This window comes from Microcaecilia unicolor, chromosome 1 (assembly GCF_901765095.1).
Source record: "Microcaecilia unicolor chromosome 1, aMicUni1.1, whole genome shotgun sequence".
Taxonomy (NCBI): domain Eukaryota; kingdom Metazoa; phylum Chordata; class Amphibia; order Gymnophiona; family Siphonopidae; genus Microcaecilia; species Microcaecilia unicolor.
The window spans coordinates 77,477,993-77,499,242 of NC_044031.1; the positions used below are offsets into that span (position 1 = coordinate 77,477,993).

Here is a 21,250-nt window from a genome sequence, read left to right on the forward strand (position 1 = left end):
ATTAACGTTATAGGTAAGTGTCCTGTAACAACTTTTCTATATTGATTTTATAAAGTGTGGTGGTGTCCATAGCTAGCCGTATTCCTAGATATCTGAAGGATTCCTCCGCCCATTTCAATGGAAGCTGTTCCCGCCAAGCTCCAACTTGGTCTCCCTCCCTCTGCAAAGCTTCACACTTCTCCAAGTTTAGCTTAAAGCCAGAGAAGTCACCAAACTCTGTCATACATTCTAAGAGAGCTATCAGTGATGTTTCAGGGTGGGTTACGTGTGCCAGCAAATCGTCAGCAAAAGCTGCTCTCTTAAACATTTCTGTACCAATCCTGACTCCTTGTACATCAGGCGTCTGTTGGATGTTTCTAATCAGTGGGTCTAGTGTTAATACAAACAATAAATGCGATAGGGGGCATCCCTGCCTAGTCCCCGTGTATAGGAAAGGAAGGTGACAAGATTCCATTTACCCACACCTGTGCTTGTGGAAGATAGTATAATGCACGGATCGCCTCCTGAAAAAACCCTCGTATACCAAACGCGTCTAGAGTGCCAAATAAAAAGTCCCAAACCACCCTGTCAAACGCATTTTCGGCATCAAAGCTGACTAACACCGATGGTATGGCCTGCGTAGACACCGCCTCTTAGTGGAAGATTTAAAGGTACAATTATGTTTACCGAGAGAAACTTGGTAATTGGAGGGGGGGAAGTATTTAACTTCTAATTTATTAGACAATTATTTAGCTGTTGCTACAGCGTGTACAAGGGGCAGAGAAGGTGGATTAGTGGTGGTGTACTGGGTGCTGCTTAAGTTGCAGAAATTGAATTATCCATTTTTAGTTTATTTAGAGGTTTTAGTGATTAAAGTTAATTCACCTGAAGTTTTTCATGTGGCTTTATTTTATTGTCCACCCTTCCTTTATGGTTCCTGATTGTTTTAGGCTTCATTCATGCACCAGACAAGGGTGCATGTTGTTGCCTTTACTTTTTTTTACTGGCACTGGAATAGTCTGTGCAGGCAATTAGGCTTAATGTTGATATTAAAGGGGTACAGATTGACAGACAACAGCATAAACTGCCTCCGACATTAATGATGCATTATTTATAGGGAATCCCCAAACCTTGTTACCCAACTTCTTATAATTATGCAACAAATATAGCCAGGCACCCTTGCTTGGTTTGCAGCTTGCCATTCTGCAAGGGCTTGCATGCATCAGTGATGCTTAGAACTATATCACTGGTAGGCTAACTACTTGAAGATCTCCAAGGTGGATGGGTTTCAGCTGAGGTGCCAGACTAAACCGCCCATCTGGGCAGCAGTATGGGTCAGTGTGCAGCAACACCAGTATTATCTGTGCAGAAGAAAAGTCTGACAATTTTGGTATCTTGCCATGAAAAAATGAATAGTTATAACAAAAACTGCAATTTGTCAAAAAAACACTCTGGATCCGAGAAAACAGACAGATAAATGACAAAAAGCACTTTACCATATTAATACTAAAGCTCAAAATAAATAGGCTAAACCAAACATAAAACAGAAATACGACATAGAAGATCCCCAGTACTCACACAGGGAGTGCTCTAGAAGTACGTAACATAGTAAATGATGGCAGATAAAGACCTGAACGGTCCATCTAGTCTGCCCAACAAGATAAACTCATTTACAAGCTATGTGATATTTTATATGTACACCTAAGTTTGATTTGTCCTTGCCTTTTTCAGGGCACAGACCGTAGAAGTCTACCCAGCATGGTTCTTGTACTAAGTTCTGGAGCTAACATTGAAGCCCCTTAAAATTTACACTCCAGCCCATCCCTATCTATTCAGTCACACAATCAGGGCATAGACCGAAGAAGTCTGCTCAGCTCCCATTTTCTTTCCTAATTACTGGCGTCGCCACCCAATCTCAGACGTCCTCTCAAGCTGGCATCGTGGCCATGTGGCGGCTTCTATTGAACGGAGGCGCAGTCCTTAAATTATGAGAGCATATCGACGCTGATGCACTCATATGAGATGGCAACCCTGTCTGATTAAACGCAACCTTCATTAAATGAGACGCTTGCCCCAGAGTAAATCAGTAGCAATAACTCGGGTCCATTCACCCATTGCCATTGACCTGTATTCAGCCAATTTATCTTTATTGTTTCTCAGCCGGCCCTGAAGTAACGGTTCAATTGACTCACATTCCGGCGCTCCAGTAAAGGGTATGATACATACCTGTAGCAGTTGTTCTCCGAGGACAGCAGGCTGATTGTTCTCACGACTGGGTTGACGTCCGCGGCAGCCCCCACCAACCGGAAGAAGCTTCGCGGGACGGTCGGCACGCAGGGCACGCCCACCGCGCATGCGCGGCCGTCTTCCCGCCCGTGCGCGACCGCTCCCGCCAGTTGAATGACTAGCAAAAGATGAAACACACAACTCCAAAGGGGAGGAGGGAGGGTAGGTGAGAACAATCAGCCTGCTGTCCTCGGAGAACAACTGCTACAGGTATGTATCATACCCTTTCTCCGAGGACAAGCAGGCTGCTTGTTCTCACGACTGGGGTATCCCTAGCTCTCAGGCTCACTCAAAACAAGAACCCAGGTCAATTGAACCTCGCAACGGCGAGGGAACAACAGAAATTGACCTACGAAGAACAACTAACTGAGAGTGCAGCCTGACCAGAATAAATTCGGGTCCTGGAGGGTGGAGTTGGATTTACACCCCAAACAGATTCTGCAGCACCGACTGCCCGAACCGACTGTCGCGTCGGGTATCCTGCTGGAGGCAGTAATGAGATGTGAATGTGTGGACAGATGACCACGTCGCAGCCTTGCAGATCTCTTCAATAGTGGCTGACTTCAAGTGGGCCACCGACGCTGCCATGGCTCTGACACTATGAGCCGTGACATGACCCTCAAGAGTCAGCCCAGCCTGGGCGTAAGTGAAGGAAATGCAGTCTGCTAGCCAATTGGAGATGGTGCGTTTCCCGACAGCGACCCCTAGCCTGTTAGGGTCGAAAGAAATAAACAATTGGGCGGACTGTCTGTTGGGCTGTGTCCGCTCCAAGTAGAAGGCCAATGCTCTCTTGCAGTCCAATGTGTGCAACTGACGTTCAGCAGGGCGGGTATGCGGCCTGGGGAAGAATGTTGGCAAGACAATTGACTGGTTAAGATGGAACTCCGACACCACCTTCGGCAGGAACTTTGGGTGGGTGCGGAGCACTACTCTGTTGTGATGAAATTTGGTATATGGAGCATGAGCTACCAGGGCTTGAAGCTCACTGACCCTACGAGCTGAAGTAACTGCCACCAAGAAAATGACCTTCCAGGTCAAGTACTTCAGATGGCAGGTATTCAGTGGCTCAAAAGGAGGTTTCATCAGCTGGGTGAGGACGACGTTGAGATCCCATGACACAGTAGGAGGCTTGATAGGGGGCTTTGACAAAAGCAAACCTCTCATGAATCGAACGACTAAAGGCTCTCCAGAGATGGCTTTACCTTCCACACGATAATGGTAAGCACTAATCGCACTAAGGTGATTCCTTACTGAGTTGGTCTTGAGGCCAGACTCTGATAAGTGCAGAAGGTATTCAAGCAGGTTCTGTGCAGGGCAAGAACGAGGTTCTAGGGCCTTGCTCTCACACCAAACGACAAACCTCCTCCACTTGAAAAAGTAACTCTTTTTAGTGGAATCCTTCCTAGAGGCAAGCAAGACCCGGGAGACACCCTCAGACAGACCCAACGCAGCGAAGTCTACGCCCTCAACATCCAGGCCGTGAGAGCCAGGATTGAAGGTTGGGGTGCAGCAACGCTCCGTCGTTCTGCGAAATGAGAGTCGGAAAACACTCCAATCTCCACGGTTCTTCGGAGGACAACTCCAGAAGAAGAGGGAACCAGATCTGACGGGGCCAAAAGGGCGCTATCAGAATCATGGTGCCGCGGTCTTGCTTGAGCTTCAGTAAGGTCTTCCCCACCAAAGGTATGGGAGGATAAGCATACAGGAGGCCGGTCCCCCAATGAAGGAGAAAGGCATCTGACGCTAGCCTGCCGTGTGTCTGAAGCCTGGAACAGAACAGAGGCAGCTTGTGGTTGGTCTGAGAGGCGAAAAGATCCACCGAGGGGGTGCCCCACTCTCGGAAGATCTTGCGTACCACTCTGGAATGGAGCGACCACTCGTGCGGTTGCATGACTCTGCTCAGTCTGTCGGCCAGACTGTTGTTTACGCCTGCCAGGTACGTGGCTTGGAGAAGCATGCCGAACCGACACGCCCAACGCCACATACCGACGGCTTCCTGACACAGGGGGCGAGATCCGGTGCCCCCCTGCTTGTTGACGTAATACATTGCAACCTGATTGTCTGTCCGAATTTGGATAATTTGGCAGGACAGCCGATCTCTGAAAGCCTTCAGTGCGTTCCAGATCGCTCGGAGCTCCAGGAGGTTGATCTGCAGATCCTTTTCCTGGAGGGACCACAGACCCTGGGTGTGAAGCCCATCGACATGGGCTCCCCACCCCAGGCGGGATGCATCCGTCGTCAGCACTTTCGTGGGCTGCGGAATTTGAAATGGACGTCCCAGGGTCAAATTGGTCCGTATGGTCCACCAGAGCAGTGAAGTGCGGCAACTGGTGGAGAGGCGGATGACATCCTCTAGATTCCCGGTGGCTTGGAACCACTGGGAAGCTAGGGTCCATTGAGCAGATCTCATGTGAAGACGAGCCATGGGAGTCACATGAACTGTGGAGGCCATATGACCCAGAAGTCTCAACATCTGCCGAGCTGTGATCTGCTGAGACGCTCTGGTCTGCGAAGCCAGGGCCAAGAGATTGGTGGCCCTCGCTTCGGGAAGGTAGGCCTGAACCGTCTGGGAATTCAGCAGCGCTCCTATGAATTCCAGAGACTGAGTTGGCTGGAGATGGGACTTTGGGTAATTTATCACAAACCCCAGCAGCTCCAGAAGTTGAATAGTGCACTGCATGGACCGGAGGGCTCCTGCCTCCGAGGTGTTCTTGACCAGCCAATCGTCGAGATATGGGAACACGTGCACTCCCAGCTTGCGTAGGTAGGCCGCTACCACCACGAGGCACTTTGTAAACACTCGTGGGGCAGAGGCGAGCCCAAAGGGCAGCACACAATACTGAAAGTGCCGTGCGCCCAGGCGGAATCTGAGATACTGTCTGTGAGCTGGCAGTATCGGGATGTGAGTGTATGCGTCCTTTAAATCCAGGGAACATAGCCAATCGTTTTTCTGAATCATTGGCAGAAGGGTGCCCAAGGAAAGCATCCTGAACTTTTCTTTGACCAGGAATTTGTTCAGGCCTCTCAGGTCTAGGATGGGACGCATCCCCCCTGTTTTCTTTTCCACAAGGAAGTACCTGGAATAGAATCCCTGCCCTTCCTGCCCGGGTGGTACGGGCTCGACCGCATTGGCGCTGAGAAGGGCGGAGAGTTCCTCTGCAAGTACCTGCTTGTGATGGGAGCTGAAAGACTGAGCTCCCGGAGGACAATTTGGAGGCAGGGAGGTCAAATTCAGGGCGTATCCGCACTGCACTATTTGGAGAACCCACTGGTCGGAGGTTATGAGAGGCCACCTTTGGTGAAAGAATTTTAACCTCCCTCCGACCGGCAGGTCGTCCGGTACGGACACTTGTAGGGCGGCTATGTTCCCGTGGATCCAGTCAAAAGCCCGTCCCCGGCTTTTGCTGTGGAGGCGCAGGGGGCTGCTTAGGCGCACGCTGTTGACGGGAACGAGCGCGCTGGGGCTGTCCCTGTGCCTGACGAGGCCTTCGGGCCGGCTGGTTGTACCTACGCTTCGCAAAAGAATAGGGTGCAGCCTGCCGAGCCCGGGAAAAACGCCCGCCCGCGGGGGCGGGTGCTGAAGGCGCCCGGTGGGAGAGCTTGTCGAGAGCGGTTTCCCGCTGATGCAGTTGGTCAACCATCTGCTCGACCTTCTCGCCAAAAATATTATCCCCCCGGCAAGGGACGTCAGCCAGTCTCTGCTGGGTGCGGTTGTCCAGGTCAGAGGCACGCAGCCATGAGAGCCTGCGCATCACTATACCTTGGGCCGCAGCACGAGATGCCACGTCACAGGTGTCAAAAATCCCCCTGGACAGGAACTTTCTGCACGCCTTCAGCTGCCTGACCACCTCCTGATATGGCCTGGACTGCTCCGGCGGGAGCTTATCGACCAGGTCCGCCAGCTGTTGCACATTGGTCCGCATGTGGATGCTCATATAGAGCAGGTAAGATTGGATGCGGGTCACGAGCATGGAGGATTGGTAGGCCTTCCTCCCAAATGAGTCCAGAGTGCGAGACTCCCGCCCCGGGGGCACCGAGGCGGTATCCCTCGAACTCCGTGCCCTCTTGAGAGCAGAATCCACGACCGCTGAGTCATGGGGCAACTGGGGCCGCATGAGCTCTGGGTCAGAGTGGATCCTGTACTGGGACTCTGCTTTCTTGGGAATGGTGGGGTTAGTTAGTGGTCGCACCCAGTTCCGAAGCAGCGTCTCCTTCAGGACATTGTGCAGCGGTACCGTGGAGGACTCTCTAGGTGGTGATGGATAGTCGAGGACCTCGAGCATCTCGGCCCTCGGCTCTTCCACAGAGACCACGGGAAAGGGAATGCTTATAGACATATCCCGCACAAAGGAGGCAAAGGAGAGACTCTCAGGAGGTGAGAGCTTCCTCTCCGGTGACGGCGTGGGGTCCGAGGGAAGGCCCGTAGACTCCTCTGAGGAGAAATATCTCGGGTCCTCCTCTTCCCCCCACGAGTCCTCATCCTCGGTATCGGACATTAGCTCATGTAGCTGAGTCCGGTACCGGGCCCGGCTCGACGTCGAGGCACCGAGGTCTCGGTGTCGTCGAGCGGTGGACTCCCGCGCCGGCGGGGACGGAGCTCCCTCCATCGACGTCGACGGGAACTCCACCTGCGTGGCGGTCGAGACCGGCACCGCAAGCGGCGGCGGTGTCGACAGCCCCGGCGCCGGGCTAGAGCTCGCCGGCGCCACAGTCATCGGCGCCGGGGGCGCAAGCACCCCCGACGCCGGCACAGCCTGGCGCATCAGCCCTTCCAGGATCCCCGGAAGGATGGCTCTGAGGCACTCGTCCAGGCCCGCTGCCGGGAAAGGCGGTGGGGCCGGTAAGGGTGTCGGTGCCAGAAGCTGCTGGGGGCCAGGAGACGGCACCGAGGTGCCGGAACCCCGACGCGTCGGTACCTCCACCACCGACGGAGATCTCTCCTCTCTGCGATGACGCTTCGGCGTCGACTCCTCTTCAGGGTGCACCGAGGGCTCCCGGTGACGGCGCTTCTTATCTTTTTTCCGGTGCACGTCACCGGCGCCGGAGGGCATGGAGGAGGAGGAGGTCGATCCCCCTCGGTCTCGAGGTACCGGGTCCGACAGGGTTCGGTCCCGTGGCTCACGAGCTGAGGGAGTGACCGGGGCCGACTGCCCACGCGGCCTCTCAACCCCACTCTCACCGGCGGACCGGCGGGCCGACGGGACCTGTTCTCCTGGGGTCGCTGCCATCGGTGCCGATGTCTCGGGCATCGATACCGGTACCGAAGACCCGGCCTTCGATACCGATGCCGTCGAGGTCGACGTCGAGGGGCCGGCGCAAGTTCCAAAAAGACGGTCCCGCAGAACTTGCCTCGCAACCTGAGTCCGTTTCCGGAGACCGAGACACAGCGCGCACGACTTGAGATTGTGCTCCGGCCCGAGGCACTGGAGGCACCAAGCGTGGGTGTCGGTCTGCGAGATCGGCCGGCCGCAGCGACCACACTTTTTAAATCCACTCGGGACCTTCGAGGACATCGACGGAAAAATCGCGTCGGCGAAGTCAAAGTCGGCAATGGTGGCTAAAATCACACCACGAAAAAACTAGCCGACCGAGCGGCCACTAGGCCGCAACGAGGCGTCCCCGCTGGAAGCGAGGGAAAAGGGGAGCGCGTGCTCCACACGCGCGAAAATCTTTTTTTTTTTTTTTTAACAATACAAAGAAAGAAAAGAAAGAGGAACCGAACGGGAATCCAAAGCAACGATCCGCGTAAACGCGGTCGAAAAATCCGGCGGCTGAACGGAGAGAGAGGCAATTGCACAACTCTCTCCAGTCGCGGAAAAAAAGTAACTGGCGGGAGCGGTCGCGCACGGGCGGGAAGACGGCCGCGCATGCGCGGTGGGCGTGCCCTGCGTGCCGACCGTCCCGCGAAGCTTCTTCCGGTTGGTGGGGGCTGCCGCGGACGTCAACCCAGTCGTGAGAACAAGCAGCCTGCTTGTCCTCGGAGAATAATTACTCTCCTGCTCCTGATTATCCCAGATCCTATTACATGGTAATTAGCCGGTCTCAATCCTTAATTCCAAAATGAACATAGTCAAATTTCTTTTAACAACCTACTCCTTTATTCTGATCAACCGATCATCATCTATGAATGAGTTTGGAATGTTTATTTTTCTGTGAACTTGTTAGAAAAACACATCGTATTAGTCAACATACATGGGTATTTTGATGTATTGTGGCTAAATACATAGTGTTTGGTATTAAATACATACTCATTAGGGATATCCTGAATCCTGCCCTGCTGGTGGCTCGAGGACTACTACTAATAGCATTTGTATAGCGCTACCAGATGTACGCAGCACTGAACACTTGACATAGAGAGACAGTCCCTGCTCAAAGAGCTTACAATCTAGGTAGAACGGATAGACAAGACATAGAACGGGCAAGGGAATTAATGGGTAAAGAGGAGGAGGGCAAAAACCAAGGGAGTAGAGGAACTATCCTCTCCTGGGCTCCAGACTCACCCCCTTCCCTCATTTTCTCTGTATGCTACCTGGAACAAAACACCCTTGCTGCTCTGGAGTCTGAAAAGACATGTTGGACTGGTTTCCAGACCATTCCCACAGAAATTAAGTGAAGCACAGCACTTCACACAGTTTTAAATGAAAGCCTAAGGAAAGAACAGGGCGGAAAAAATACTTACTGTTGGTTTGACTAACAGCTGACCCATCACAGTAAACATTCTGGAAAGACCCACAGGTGTGCATACTGAGAAGAAAAATATTTTATGTATTATAAAACACTAGATATATATTGTAGACTGTTACAATTATCAAATAAGCAAAATAAGGTATGCAGGTATATCAAATCACAGTTATAAAGTAATTAACAAAACTCAGATATAGGACAGCAAAAGCCGGTCAATCAGTTAATTTGAAAAATGCTTCATAAGTATAACATTTCAGTTATTTATTTTATCCAAGCACTAATTATTCTAAGACACATACACTGCTTCTATATTTAACAGTTCTGAAGATTTGCACTTTCATCCGAAGCAACAAAGTGAATATGTGTATTTGTGCACAACAGAAGAGCATCTTGCATTTTTTTGCATTCAAACACTATAGAAAAGAATGAATCCTGAGTGAATAACTTGTGTGATCTATAAACACGATGTATGTATCTTAGAGCACACAAGACCACATTAAAAAAAATTGGTAGAAAATTACTCAGCGTATTATAGCAATTGTTGGAAGTTAAGGACCTCTAGATTAGTCAGTCTTCTCTTGTCATAATTCCCTAGACATCTGTCAATGCTTAAACTATGATAAGCAATTCTAGACATCTGTCAATGCTTAAACTATGATAAGCAATTCTACACATCTACTACCATCTCAAATACCTGTAATATTGTGGGGGGGGGGGGGTGTTCTCTATAGGCAGCAGGACAAATCAGCCACAAACGAAGTAAAATGTCAGACTGACATGATGCTAAAAACCTCTCCTAGAGTTCAGAAAAACCTATGGGGCTGCACAAACCAACCTTCACAAGCTCCCTCAATATAGTACAAAAGCTCGTGATCTCAACTTAAAGAGGGGAAGTCAGAGGGTATGTGTAATGGATTTAACCAACCTCAGACACTATCACCCCAAGGTCTTTGAACTATTCCATGCGTGTCAGTCTCTCACCCCCTAGCGCATACTGCTCTTTTGGATTTCTACACCCCAAGTGCATCACTTTGACTTCTTCACATTAAATTCTAACTGCCACACATTCGACCATTCTTCTAATTTTGTAGATATCTTCTCATGTTGTCTACTACCTCCAAGAGGGCAGGTTTCAGCTAGAGGGAATGAAAACCCTGGAGGCAAGCACAGTACAGGAAGGCCCAAAACAGGGAGAAAGGGTCTGCCAAGAGAGTTTCAAGCCAGGGCTGCAGTGTCTGAAGATGGGTCCAGGGCAGGAAGAAAGGGCCCTCCAGGAGGGCCAAAGGCTTCAATGTTTTAAGATGGGCTAAAGGTAGTAAGATTTTAGTGTATAAGTGAGAGTACTCAAGTTGGGCCTATTTGTTGCTGGTCACTGTGGGTGTTAGGAAGTGTGAGGCTCGTGGAGATGGGCTTTGGTGAACCTGAGTAAGGGGTTTTTTTGTGCTTAATTGAGTTTTGGTTGAATTCTGCCTGTTTGCTTGCCAGATCTACGAGAGTAACAGACCTTTTGATATTTTTTGGCTCATAATAAAGACTTAGACTGACCCTGTCTGTTGACTTGCATATATGAAGGCTCCCATATATTATTTATATGCTGATGACATTTTTAATTCCAGTAACTTCAGATTTCTTAAGATTATACACTATTATTTCTGATTATATGGAAAAATTAGGTTCTTACCTTGGTAATTTTCTTTCCTTTAGTCATAGCAGACGAAGCCATTACGTATGGGTTATGTCCATCAACCAGCGGAGGAGATAGAGAGCACTCAAACTTTCACAGTGCCCTCTTGGCCAGCTAGCTCCACTGCCTCTTCAGTATTTGAAGCTTCCAAAGCAGTATGGCAAACCGCAATGGGAATCACAAGAGCTTTCCTCACAGCGAACGATGGCCCATCACAAGGGCATGAACTCATAAAGGAGGGAATGCACGTCCTCCTGGAGGGAATAAACTCATCCTCCTTATTGTATAAGTGGAGGGGAACACACGCGCCTCCTGGAGGGAATCACACATCCTCCCAACACACGGGAGGAAATGAACTCATCCTCCTATTTATAGAACTGGAGGGGAACACACGCGCCTCCTGGAGAGAATCAACACATCCTCCAAAAAAAAACATGCTGGAGGGAATGAACACATCCTCCTAAATTTAAACTGAACATGAATCCTGAAGATTGTTTTCCAACTTTCTCCCAAGGAAGGAACTTCAGGAAATTAGAACAGAACCTGAAAAACAGATTCACAGCATACAGACAATCATACAGGGAGGGCTCATGGCTTCATCTGCTATGACTAAAGGAAAGAAAATTACCAAGGTAAGAACCTAATTTTCCCTTCCTTGTCATCAAGCAGATGAAGCCATTACGTATGGGATGTAACAAAGCAATCCCTAGATAGGGTGGGAACAAGCCACACCATGCGCTAGCACTTGTGCACCAAAACGCGCATCCCTCCTGGCAGCCACATCCAGCCTGTAATGTCGGGCAAAGGAGAGCTTAGAAGCCCATGTTGCTGCACTGCATATCTCTTGAAGAGAGAGTGCTCTAGTTTCAGCCCAAGAGGAAGAAATCGCTCTAGTAGAATGTGCCTTAAAGGCTACAGGCGGAACCCTGCCGGCCAGCAGATAAGCTGAAAAGATAGTTTCTTTGAGCCAGCGGGCAATAGTGGCTTTAGACGCTGGAGACCCTCTGCGAGAACCGGATAGCAAAACAAACAGATGATCAGAAGTCCTGAAAGAGTTAGTAACTTGCAGATACTGCAGCAGAGTCCTGCGCACATCCAAAAGGTGCAGCTGCCCAAAAGATTCTGGAAACTCTTCCTCTGAAAAAGAGGGCAAGAAAATAGGCTGGTTTAGGTGAAAGGCTGAAACCACCTTAGGCATAAAGGAAGGCACGGTCCGAACCGTGACTCCGGACTCTGAAAATTGCAGAAATGGGTCTCTACAGGACAGCGCCTGGAGCTCTGACACCCGTCTCGCCGAGGTAATGGCCACCAGAAAAACGGCCTTCAGTGTCAAATCTTTCTCCGATGCTCGCCGAAGCGGCTCAAAAGGAGATGCCTGCAGGGTTTTCAAAACTAGCCCCAGGCTCCAAGCTGGACAGGGTGCTCGCACTGGAGGTCGGAGCCGAAGCACCCCTCTAAGAAACCGTGCCACATCTGGGTGAGCAGCCAAAGACACGCCTTCCACCTTACCACGAAGGGAGGCCAACGCTGCCACCTGAACCCGCAGGGAATTATAGGCCAAGCCTTTTTGTACACCTTCCTGCAAAAAGTCCAGAATCGGCGAGACAGGAGCCCGCATTGGAGCAATGGCTCTGGAAGCACACCAAGACTCAAACAGGCACCAAATCCTGGCATAAGCCACGGAAGTGGACCGCTTGTGGGCTTGCAGGAGAGTGGAAATAACTTTATTGGAATAACTTTTATCCCTCAATTGCGCCCTCTCAATAGCCATGCCGTAAGACCAAAGCGGCCGGCGTCCTCCATGGCTACCAGTCCCTGAGTCAACAGGTTCGGTACCAGAGGTAACGGCAGAGGAGCCTCCAGGAGCATCTGTCGGAGGTCTGCATACCAAGGTCTCCTTGGCCAATCCGGGGCGATGAGGACCACTTCTCCTGGGTGCAGCCGAATCCGCAAGAGCAGGCGCCCTATCAAGGGCCATGGGGGAAACACAAAGTAGACCAGGAGGCCAGGGTTGAGCCAAGGCATCCAACCCCGCCGAGCGAGGATCTCTCCGTCTGCTGAAGAAGCACGGGACTTTGGTATTGGCACTTGTCGCCATTAGATCCATCACGGGCTTGCCCCATTTGGCACAGATCTGCAGGAATACGTCGTCTGCCAGATTCCATTCTGCTGGATCGATCTGATGCCTGTTCAGATAATCGGTCTGCACATTGCTCTGACCTGCAATATGAGCTGCCGACAGACACTGAAGATGCAGCTCGGCCCAGTGGCAAATCAGTTCGGCCTGCGCGGCTAGTGCTCTGCACCTTGTTCCGCCTGGTCGATTTATATAGGCCACCGTTATCATGTTGTCCGACATCACTCTGACAGCCAATCCTTCCAGGGTCACTTGAAAGGCCAGAAGCACCTGAAACACCGCTTTCAACTCTAGGCGGTTGATGGACCACTCCGACTCCTCGGGTGTCCATAGACCCTGGGCATGCTTCCCCTTGCAATGTGCGCCCCAGCCCTTCAGGCTGGCATCTGTTACCACTAGGCACCAAACGGGGAGCGTCAGCGGCATTCCTCGCCGCAGCATGCTGTCCGAGAGCCACCACTCCATGCTGAGACGGGCCGCAGGGAGCCAAGTAAGTCTGCATTGGTAATCCTGAGAAATAGGAGACCATCTCCGGAGTAAGGAATACTGTAGAGGTCTCAGGTACGCTCTCGCCCAGGGTACCACTTCCATCGTGGCTGTCATCGATCCCAGCAGCTGGACAATGTCCCAAGCTCTCGGGCGGGGCATCCTCAGGAGCAGACGGACCTAATTCTGAAGCTTGCACCGCCTTGGCTCGGGTAGGAACACATAGCCCGAGACTGTGTCGAACCTGGCCCCCAAAAACTCTAGAGATTGTGAAGGGGACAGGTGACTTTTGGCCATATTGACGATCCAGCCTAGAGATTGCAGTACTGAGACCACTCTGGCTGTAGCTTGTAAGCTCTCTGTTGCAGAGTCTGCTCTGATGAGCCAGTCGTCTAGGTACGGGTGAACCCTGATACCTTCTCGCCTGAGAAAAGCAGCTACTACCACCATTACCTTCGAAAAGGTTCGGGGAGCTGTGGCGAGGCCAAAAGGCAAGGCCCTGAACTGGAAATGTTTTCCCAACACCGCAAACCTCAGAAACTTCTGGTGCGGGGGCCAAATCGGTATGTGCAAGTAAGCTTCTTTCAGGTCTAGAGACGTGAGAAACTCTCCTGGCTGAACCGCCGCAATGACGGAGCGCAGGGATTCCATGTGGAAATGCCGCACTCTCAGGGACTTGTTCACTTCTTTTAAGTCCAGAATAGGGCGAAAGGACCCACCTTTTCGCGGCACCACAAAGTAGATGGAGTATCGGCCGCAGCCTTGCTCGGCGGGAGGCACCGGGGTCACTGCCCCTAACTGAATCAGACCTTGTAAAGTCTCCTCCACCGCCGCCCGTTTGATGGCAGAACCGCATCGGGACTCCACAAACACGTCTCTTACTGGGGCGTTGAATTCTATTCTGTATCTATCTCTGATCAGGTCCAGAACCCACTGATCTGAGGAAATCTTGGCCCACTCCTCGACAAAGAGGGAAAGCCATCCTCCGATGACAGGCATCGAGGAGAGGGCCGGCGCACCATCATTGAGAGGGTCGCCCCTGAACTCCTGGTCTTAAGCCACCGGCTGCGGAACGCTTGTCCGAGCGAAAGGAGTTCCTCTGCTGACCACGGGCACGTGAAGTGAACCCAGCAGAACGCCCCGGGCGGTACCTTCTAGCTTCACGGAAGCGAGGTCTGTACGAGGAGTGGACCGCCTGGCCCTTAGAGGAAGGCCTCTGCCTATCTTCGGGCAAGCGCTGGGGTTTTGGATCACCCAGGCCTTTCACAATTTTCTCCAACTCCTCACCAAATAGGAGAAGTCCTTGAAAAGGCAACTTCACCAACCTTTGCTTAGAGGCCATGTCCGCTGCCCAGTGTCGTAGCCACAGACGACGGCGAGCCGCCACTGCTACTGCCATTTGTTTAGCCGAAGCTCTGACAAGGTCATAAAAGGCATCAGCCAGAAAGGACAAGGCCACCTCCATCCGCGGAGCCACATCCAAGAAGGGCTCCGCTCCATCTCCGGGCTGAGCCACTGCCTGTTGCAGCCAAGCTAGGCAGGCTCTAACAGCATAACAGCTGCATGCAGACGCCCGAACAGTGAGACCTGCAATTTCAAAGGACCGTTTCAATGCTGTTCCCAGCCTACGGTCTTGAACATCCTTCAGGGCAACACCTCCTTCAACAGGGAGGGTAGTTCTCTTTGTCACTGCAGTGACTAGGGCATCCACTGTAGGCATTTGAAAACGAGCCATATGTCCCTCACGCAGAGGGTATAACTGCCCCATAGCCCTGGAAACTCTCAAAGGTCCCTCGGGGTCAGCCCACTGAGCCGAAACAAGCTCTAGGATGGAATCATGCAAAGGGAAGGCCCGAGCAGCTTTCTTGGTACTAGCCATCCTGGGATTACCCGAGGAGGCCATGCCACTGTCAGGATCTTCAATCGAGAGGGCCTGCAGGGTATCTGAAATAAGCGCTGGCAGCTCATCACGGTGGAAAATCCTCACCGCGGAGGGATCATCCAGATCCTGTGGTAAATCCGCACCTGACTCTGGTTCCTCAGACCAAGAACGTCTGTCAGAGTTCTCCGAATCCTCACACCCCGACCACGGGGGGGAAAAAGGTGCACCACAATCTGAAGGGGAATTAACCCTTCTGCGCTTATCTTTAGGCCAAGCATCCGGGAAAAAAGCCTCACTGGGCAGTCCCAGGCCAGAATCCATCGGGGGGGCAATCAGAGGAGCCTCAGGCGACCCTTGAGGAAGGGCTGTTTTCATCATATATGCTTTATGCAGCAAAAGCACAAAATCCGGGGAGAAAATCTCACCCTGGGCACCCAAATCCTGTCCGGTTCTAGCCACTCCTGAAATAACCTCATCTCGAGGTGCCCCACCCGGCTCAGGTCTCTCCGTATCCACGGAGGCCGCGCCATGCGGTGTAAGCAAAATGGCGCCCGCTGCCAGCTCAGAGCGGGAAGAAACATCGCTCGCCATGCTCGGGCCGGCTCCTACGCCAGTACAGCACGATTTACAGAGCCCTGCTGCTGATTTGCGCTTGCCACAAGTGGAACAGCGCTTTACATTGTCCGCAGCCATCGGCGGTAAAATCCAAAATGGCGGTTTCGCGCCAAAATCGCCCCGATCGCGGGCCCACCCCGGAGGAGTTGGAAAACACTCTTACCTCAAAGGATCTAGTGTACAACTACGATCCTGCTGAAAATCAGGTCAAAAACCTCTGTTCCAGCGTCTCTGCGTTTAAAAACGCGACGCGACTTTTTTTTTTTTTTTAAGCTGTGAGGAAAGCAGAGGTATTGAAGACTCCGGAGGCTCAGATGAGTGGGAAAGGCAGGGAAAGGGCGAACCTATATGCCTGCATCCACTGTTGGTGGGTAAGGACAGGGAAAGCAAGGCAATATGTCCACATCCACAGAGGTATGGGTAAGGCAGGGAAAGGGCTAACCTATGTGCCTTTAAAGTGAAGCTGCTATAGCCTCCAACACCCCGGTTAACAACTGGCAAGCCAGGAACCACCTCCCGGCAGATTTTTCTGGAGCTCGAACAAGCTGCAGCCACCCTGCTAAGGGAGATAGAGAATACTGAAGAAGCAGTGGAGCTAGCTGGCCAAGAGGGCACTGTGAAAGTTTGAGTGCTCTCTATCTCCCCTGCTGGTTGATGGACATAACCCATACGTAATGGCTTCATCTGCTTGATGACAAGGAAAGCCTTGATTCAATCTTGGGCTAGTCAGCATCTCTTAAAACTAAATGCAGCTAAGACTAAATTGTCATATTTTTGCAATGATACTACTTGGTCCCTTATAGTGTGACTATAGCCTCCAGACAGGAGTATAATTGCAGTCTGAAAAATCCTCTAGGGTTTTAGGTATTATTTTGGATACTCAATTTAAAATGGATTCACAGATAAATTATTTGAGAAAGAAGTTATTGTTTAAATTACGACAACTGAGAGCAACAATATGTCTTTTTTTTTTTTTTTTTACTGAACACTTTCGTATGTTGGTTCAGGCTATTGTGCTACCTCAGTTGGATTATTGTACTGTTTTATATGTAGGACAAAGTTCAAGATTAGTAAGAAGGTTACAACTACCATAGAATACTGCAGTCAAAATGATCTACTACTACTACAAATCATTTCTACAGCACTACCAGTCGTACGCAGCGCTTCACAATTGAACATGAAGAAAAGACAGTCCCTGCTCAAAGAGCTTACAATCTAAATCAGGACAGGCAGATAGGACACATAAGGAAAGGAAAGGGAGTGGAGGAGTGGTTAGGGTGGTGGACTTTGGTCCTGGGGAACTGAGGAACTGAGTTCGATTCCCACTTCAGGCACAGGCAGCTCCTTGTGACTCTGGGCAAGTCACTTAACCCTCCATTGCCCCATGTAAGCCGCATTGAGCCTGCCATGAGTGGGAAAGCGCGGGGTACAAATGTAACAAAAAAAAAAAAACCTATTGAAGAGAGGAAGACAAAATAAAGGTTACGATCAGGTAACAAGTTAGGAATTAAAAGCAGCAGCAAACAGGTAGGCCTTTAGCCCAGATTTGAAAGTGGCCAGGGATGGAGCTTGACGTAATGGCTCACGAAGTCTATTCCAGGCCTAAGGTGCGGCGAGATAAAAGGAACGGAGTCTGGAGTTAGCGATGGAGGAGAAGGGTGCAATTAGGAGAGATTTGCCTAGTGAACAGAGTTCCTGGGAAGGAGTGTAGGGAGAGATGAGGGTGGAGAGGTAGTGAGGGAAAGCAGAGTGAATGCACTTATAGGTCAATAAGAGCAGCTTGAACTGTATACGGAAACAGATAGGGAGCCAGTGAAGTGACTTCAGAAGAGGGCTGATATGGGCATAGCGACTTTGGCTGTTTTCCTTATGATCACATGATGCTTTTGCTAAGAAGTTTACATTGGTTACCAGTTTCTGCACGGATAGTTTTTAAAAATGTATTATATTTAGCATATTACAAGGAAATTGTTCCCCCCTTCTTCCACAGTTGATAACTTACCCAGCATTTCGAGTGAATTCCCATTTTTATTCTACTTTACAGTTCAGATTTCCTTCTGTCAAACAAGTTTGCTACAAGAGATATCATGATGGTTCTTTTATTTTTCAAGCTAGTAAACTGTGGAATTCTATGCCTGTACAAATCTGTGTGATTTGTGGATATCTACAGTTTTGCAAAGGATTGAAGACTTATCTTTTCAATAAGTACTAGTAAAAAAGCCCCGTTTCTGATGCAAATGAAACGGGGGCTAGCAAGGTTTTCTTCTGTGTGCGTGTCCCTGCCCTCTGCCCGCTCTCCCTTCCCCTGTGCTGTCTGTCCCCTTCCCCTCGGAGTCAAGTCCTTCAGTGTTAAGTTTCTTGCTGTGCTGTGTTTGTGTTACAGAGATAGTGAGGACTTCTGCCCTCTCTCCCCTCCCCCCTCTGAGACCTTCACTGTTACAGAGAGAGCGATTTGATTTCGTGCTTTGCTGTGTTTTCCTTCACTGTTTGTGTTACAGAGAGAGCGAGGGCGGGGCAGACACTCGTGGGGAAACCGGATATCTCTCCCCCTTCACACTTCCGGCTGGAGGCTTCATTTAGAACGTTGGTGGTGCCTTTTATATATAGAGATTTGAATGAGCAATCTTATTAGGACTTTTTTGCTTTTACTGGTGTGTTCTTAAATTTTGTAACCCGCTTAGATTCAATATTGATATTACTGAGATATAAATACCTCGAATAGAAAACTTCAAGAGATCCGCAGTAGCACTGATCTGATTAGACTTTGTTTAGAGAAGCACCCATTTATTCATAACAGAAATTGATCCAGGACGCTAACAAATTTGCTAGAGTTACTTGTGTGACTAGAATGCCAGTTCTGTTGGGATCTAAGGAGACAAGAAGCTATATAGATTTTCTAATGGAGTCAGTTTTTTTGAGCTAGTAAGCAACAGCCCACTTACAGCCCAGAGTATGGAGGTCTTGCTTGCGTGAGAAGTATTATTTCCCTTATATGGAATGGTGCTACCACTTTGGGTAAAAACATGGAATGAGTTTGAAGGATCACCCTAATAGGTTGAGACTGAGTGGGCAGTGAAAGAAAGACCTATGTTTATGTTCACTGCAGACTTAATACACCGCCTTTCACAGACAATCAAGGCGAGGTACAATAATTAAAAATAAAAGGAGTAAGAAAGGAACGCCAATATCAAAATACATCAGAAGAAAACACAGTTTAGAATAGAAAAAGAATAAAAGCAATGTGAGTAGGTTTCTTTAGAGTTGGTAGCAAAGAAGGGCAGATGTGGTCCCTCTCCACAAAAACAGAAGGAGAACGTTGGGAGCTATAGGCCAGTTAATCTGACCTCTGTGCTGAGCAAATTAATGGAATGCTTCTAAAACAGAGGATAGTGAAGTTTCTGGAATGCAATGAATTGCAGGGCAAGAAGCAGCATGGGTCTACTACAGGTAAGTCTTGTCAGACAAATCTGATTAATTTTTTGACTGGGGGGCAAGGGAGTTGGATTTAAGGAGAATGCTGGCTGTGGTGCATTTAGATTTTTAGAAAAAGCCTTTGACACAGTTTTGCATAGGCAACTTATGAATAAGTTGTGATCTCAATACGGGCCCTAAAATGACTGGATTAGAAACTGGTTGAGTAGAAGGCAAAAAAGGGCAGTACTCAGTGGAAGGCCACAAGGATCAGATCTTGGCTGGCTCTCTAACATTTTTGTCGGTGATGTTGATATCCTGATGGTATGGATAACATAAGGATAGCTCCAGCGAAGGCTGAATAATGATCTAGATTTGGCAGCTAAGATTTAATGCTACAAAATGCAGGGACATGCATTTGAGCTGCAAAACCCCAAAAGACTAGTACAGTATAGTGGGTAAAGTATTTCTGAGCACAAAAGGAGAGTGGGACTTAAGGGGGCCAAATAGGTAGAAAAGGCGATGTCAAAAAACAAAATGATACTTGGTTGACCGGAAAAGAATAGCCAATAGGACAAAGGAGGCGACAGTGCCTCTTGTCATTAGGACAAAGGAGGCGACAGTGCCTCTGTATAAATCTCTGGTGAAATCCCATTTAGAGTACTGTGTACAATTTTGGAGATCTCACCTTCAAAATGATGAAAACAGTATGGAGATGGTCCAGAGAAGGCTACTAAAACAGTTGGTGGTGATCATTATAAAGTGTATGGGGACAGATTTAAAGATCTCAATATGTATGGAAGAAAGGCAGGATAGGGAAGTTAGAGACATTTAAATACTTCTGTGGCATAAATGAAGCTCTGGAATGAGGAAGCATAGGATGACGTGAAAGGGGATGCACTCAGAACCAATCTAAGGAAATACTTTAAGAAAAGGCTGGTGGATGTATGGAACAGTCTCCCAGTGGAAACAGTGGAGACAAATACTGTATCTAAATTCACGAAAGCATGGGACAAGCACTTAGAGCTTACCCTGTAATCGTGGCCACAGCATTCTCTATCAACTCCATTGAGAAGTGTCAGAATGATGCGCCTATGTGCTTCCGGACAGGGTCATGCCCTGAATGCGGCTTGCGTGACCCCACATTTTCTCAGCCACTTATCTGCCAAAGAAGAGATCCTGGATAAGACAAATCTTGAATTTCTAGAAGACAGACCTGTGGCATGGAATATAGGAGTGGAAGGATATTGGTCTCAAAGTTGCTCAATGTATGCATGATTTAGGTTTATGGACAAAAACAATTGGTATTGCTCTTGGTCATTATTGTGAAATTTAGGACCATATTTGTAATAACCTTCATAAAACTCAAGTTAGACACCTAGCTGCTCTGTTCCCTTGGGTATATTAGAGAGCAACCTATGTTTGTGCTTGTAATGAAGACCCAAATTGTACTTGCACTGCAGTAATTGGTGATTGACTTGCACTAACAATAAGATACAGCATTCTACTTTGAAGGTATGCAGGGAAAACAACACTGACAGACTATAAATCTGCACTGACAAAAATGAAGAATAGTACCGATAGGTTACTGCACTGCCATAAAAATGATGACAACTCCAAAACAGTAAGTAGAAGATGTTCGCAGGAAGCTTCAGCACCAACGCTCTTGTGGGAGACGTTGAGGATACCATGGACTCAGGCCTACGTCCACCACTTAGAGGAATGTGCTTTTGGCCAGTTAACTTCTAAGGAGCTCTTCTACCCTGTGACTGGTGGAAGGTCTTGTTTGCAACAACCTCAGGAGCCATATATTCCAAACAAAGGAAACTAATCTAAAAAAGCCGTGCCAATCTAAGCTTTTCTTCAGCATGTTGGGGGCATTAGTTCCCCAATTAAATGTACAAATATTTTACAACAATTACAGAGGGCCAAAGCAGATATTGTCTTACTGCACAAAACCCATCTTAATGAAGAAAAACATATTAAACTGAAGAGATGGTGGGTGGGGAAGTGTGTGGCGGCAGCGGCCCAGGGTAAAAAGGGGAGAGTAGTGGTATTATTTCGAAAGGGAATAGTAGATCAGGTT

At 49.3% G+C, this 21,250-nt stretch overlaps 1 protein-coding gene across 3 annotated transcripts in view; it reads right to left on the reverse strand.

The window, feature by feature from the left end:
• LMBR1 (limb development membrane protein 1) overlaps positions 1-21,250 on the reverse strand; it is a 291,341-nt gene that overhangs the window by 148,573 nt on the left and 121,518 nt on the right. For all 3 annotated transcript variants that reach the window (XR_003941628.1, XM_030198592.1, XM_030198605.1), the window contains one exon: positions 8,945-9,009. Coding sequence is in view for 2 of the 3 variants with exons in the window: in XM_030198592.1 (XP_030054452.1) it covers positions 8,945-9,009 (65 nt within the window). In the remaining variant the exon portion in view is untranslated. The remainder of the gene's footprint in view (positions 1-8,944; positions 9,010-21,250) is intronic.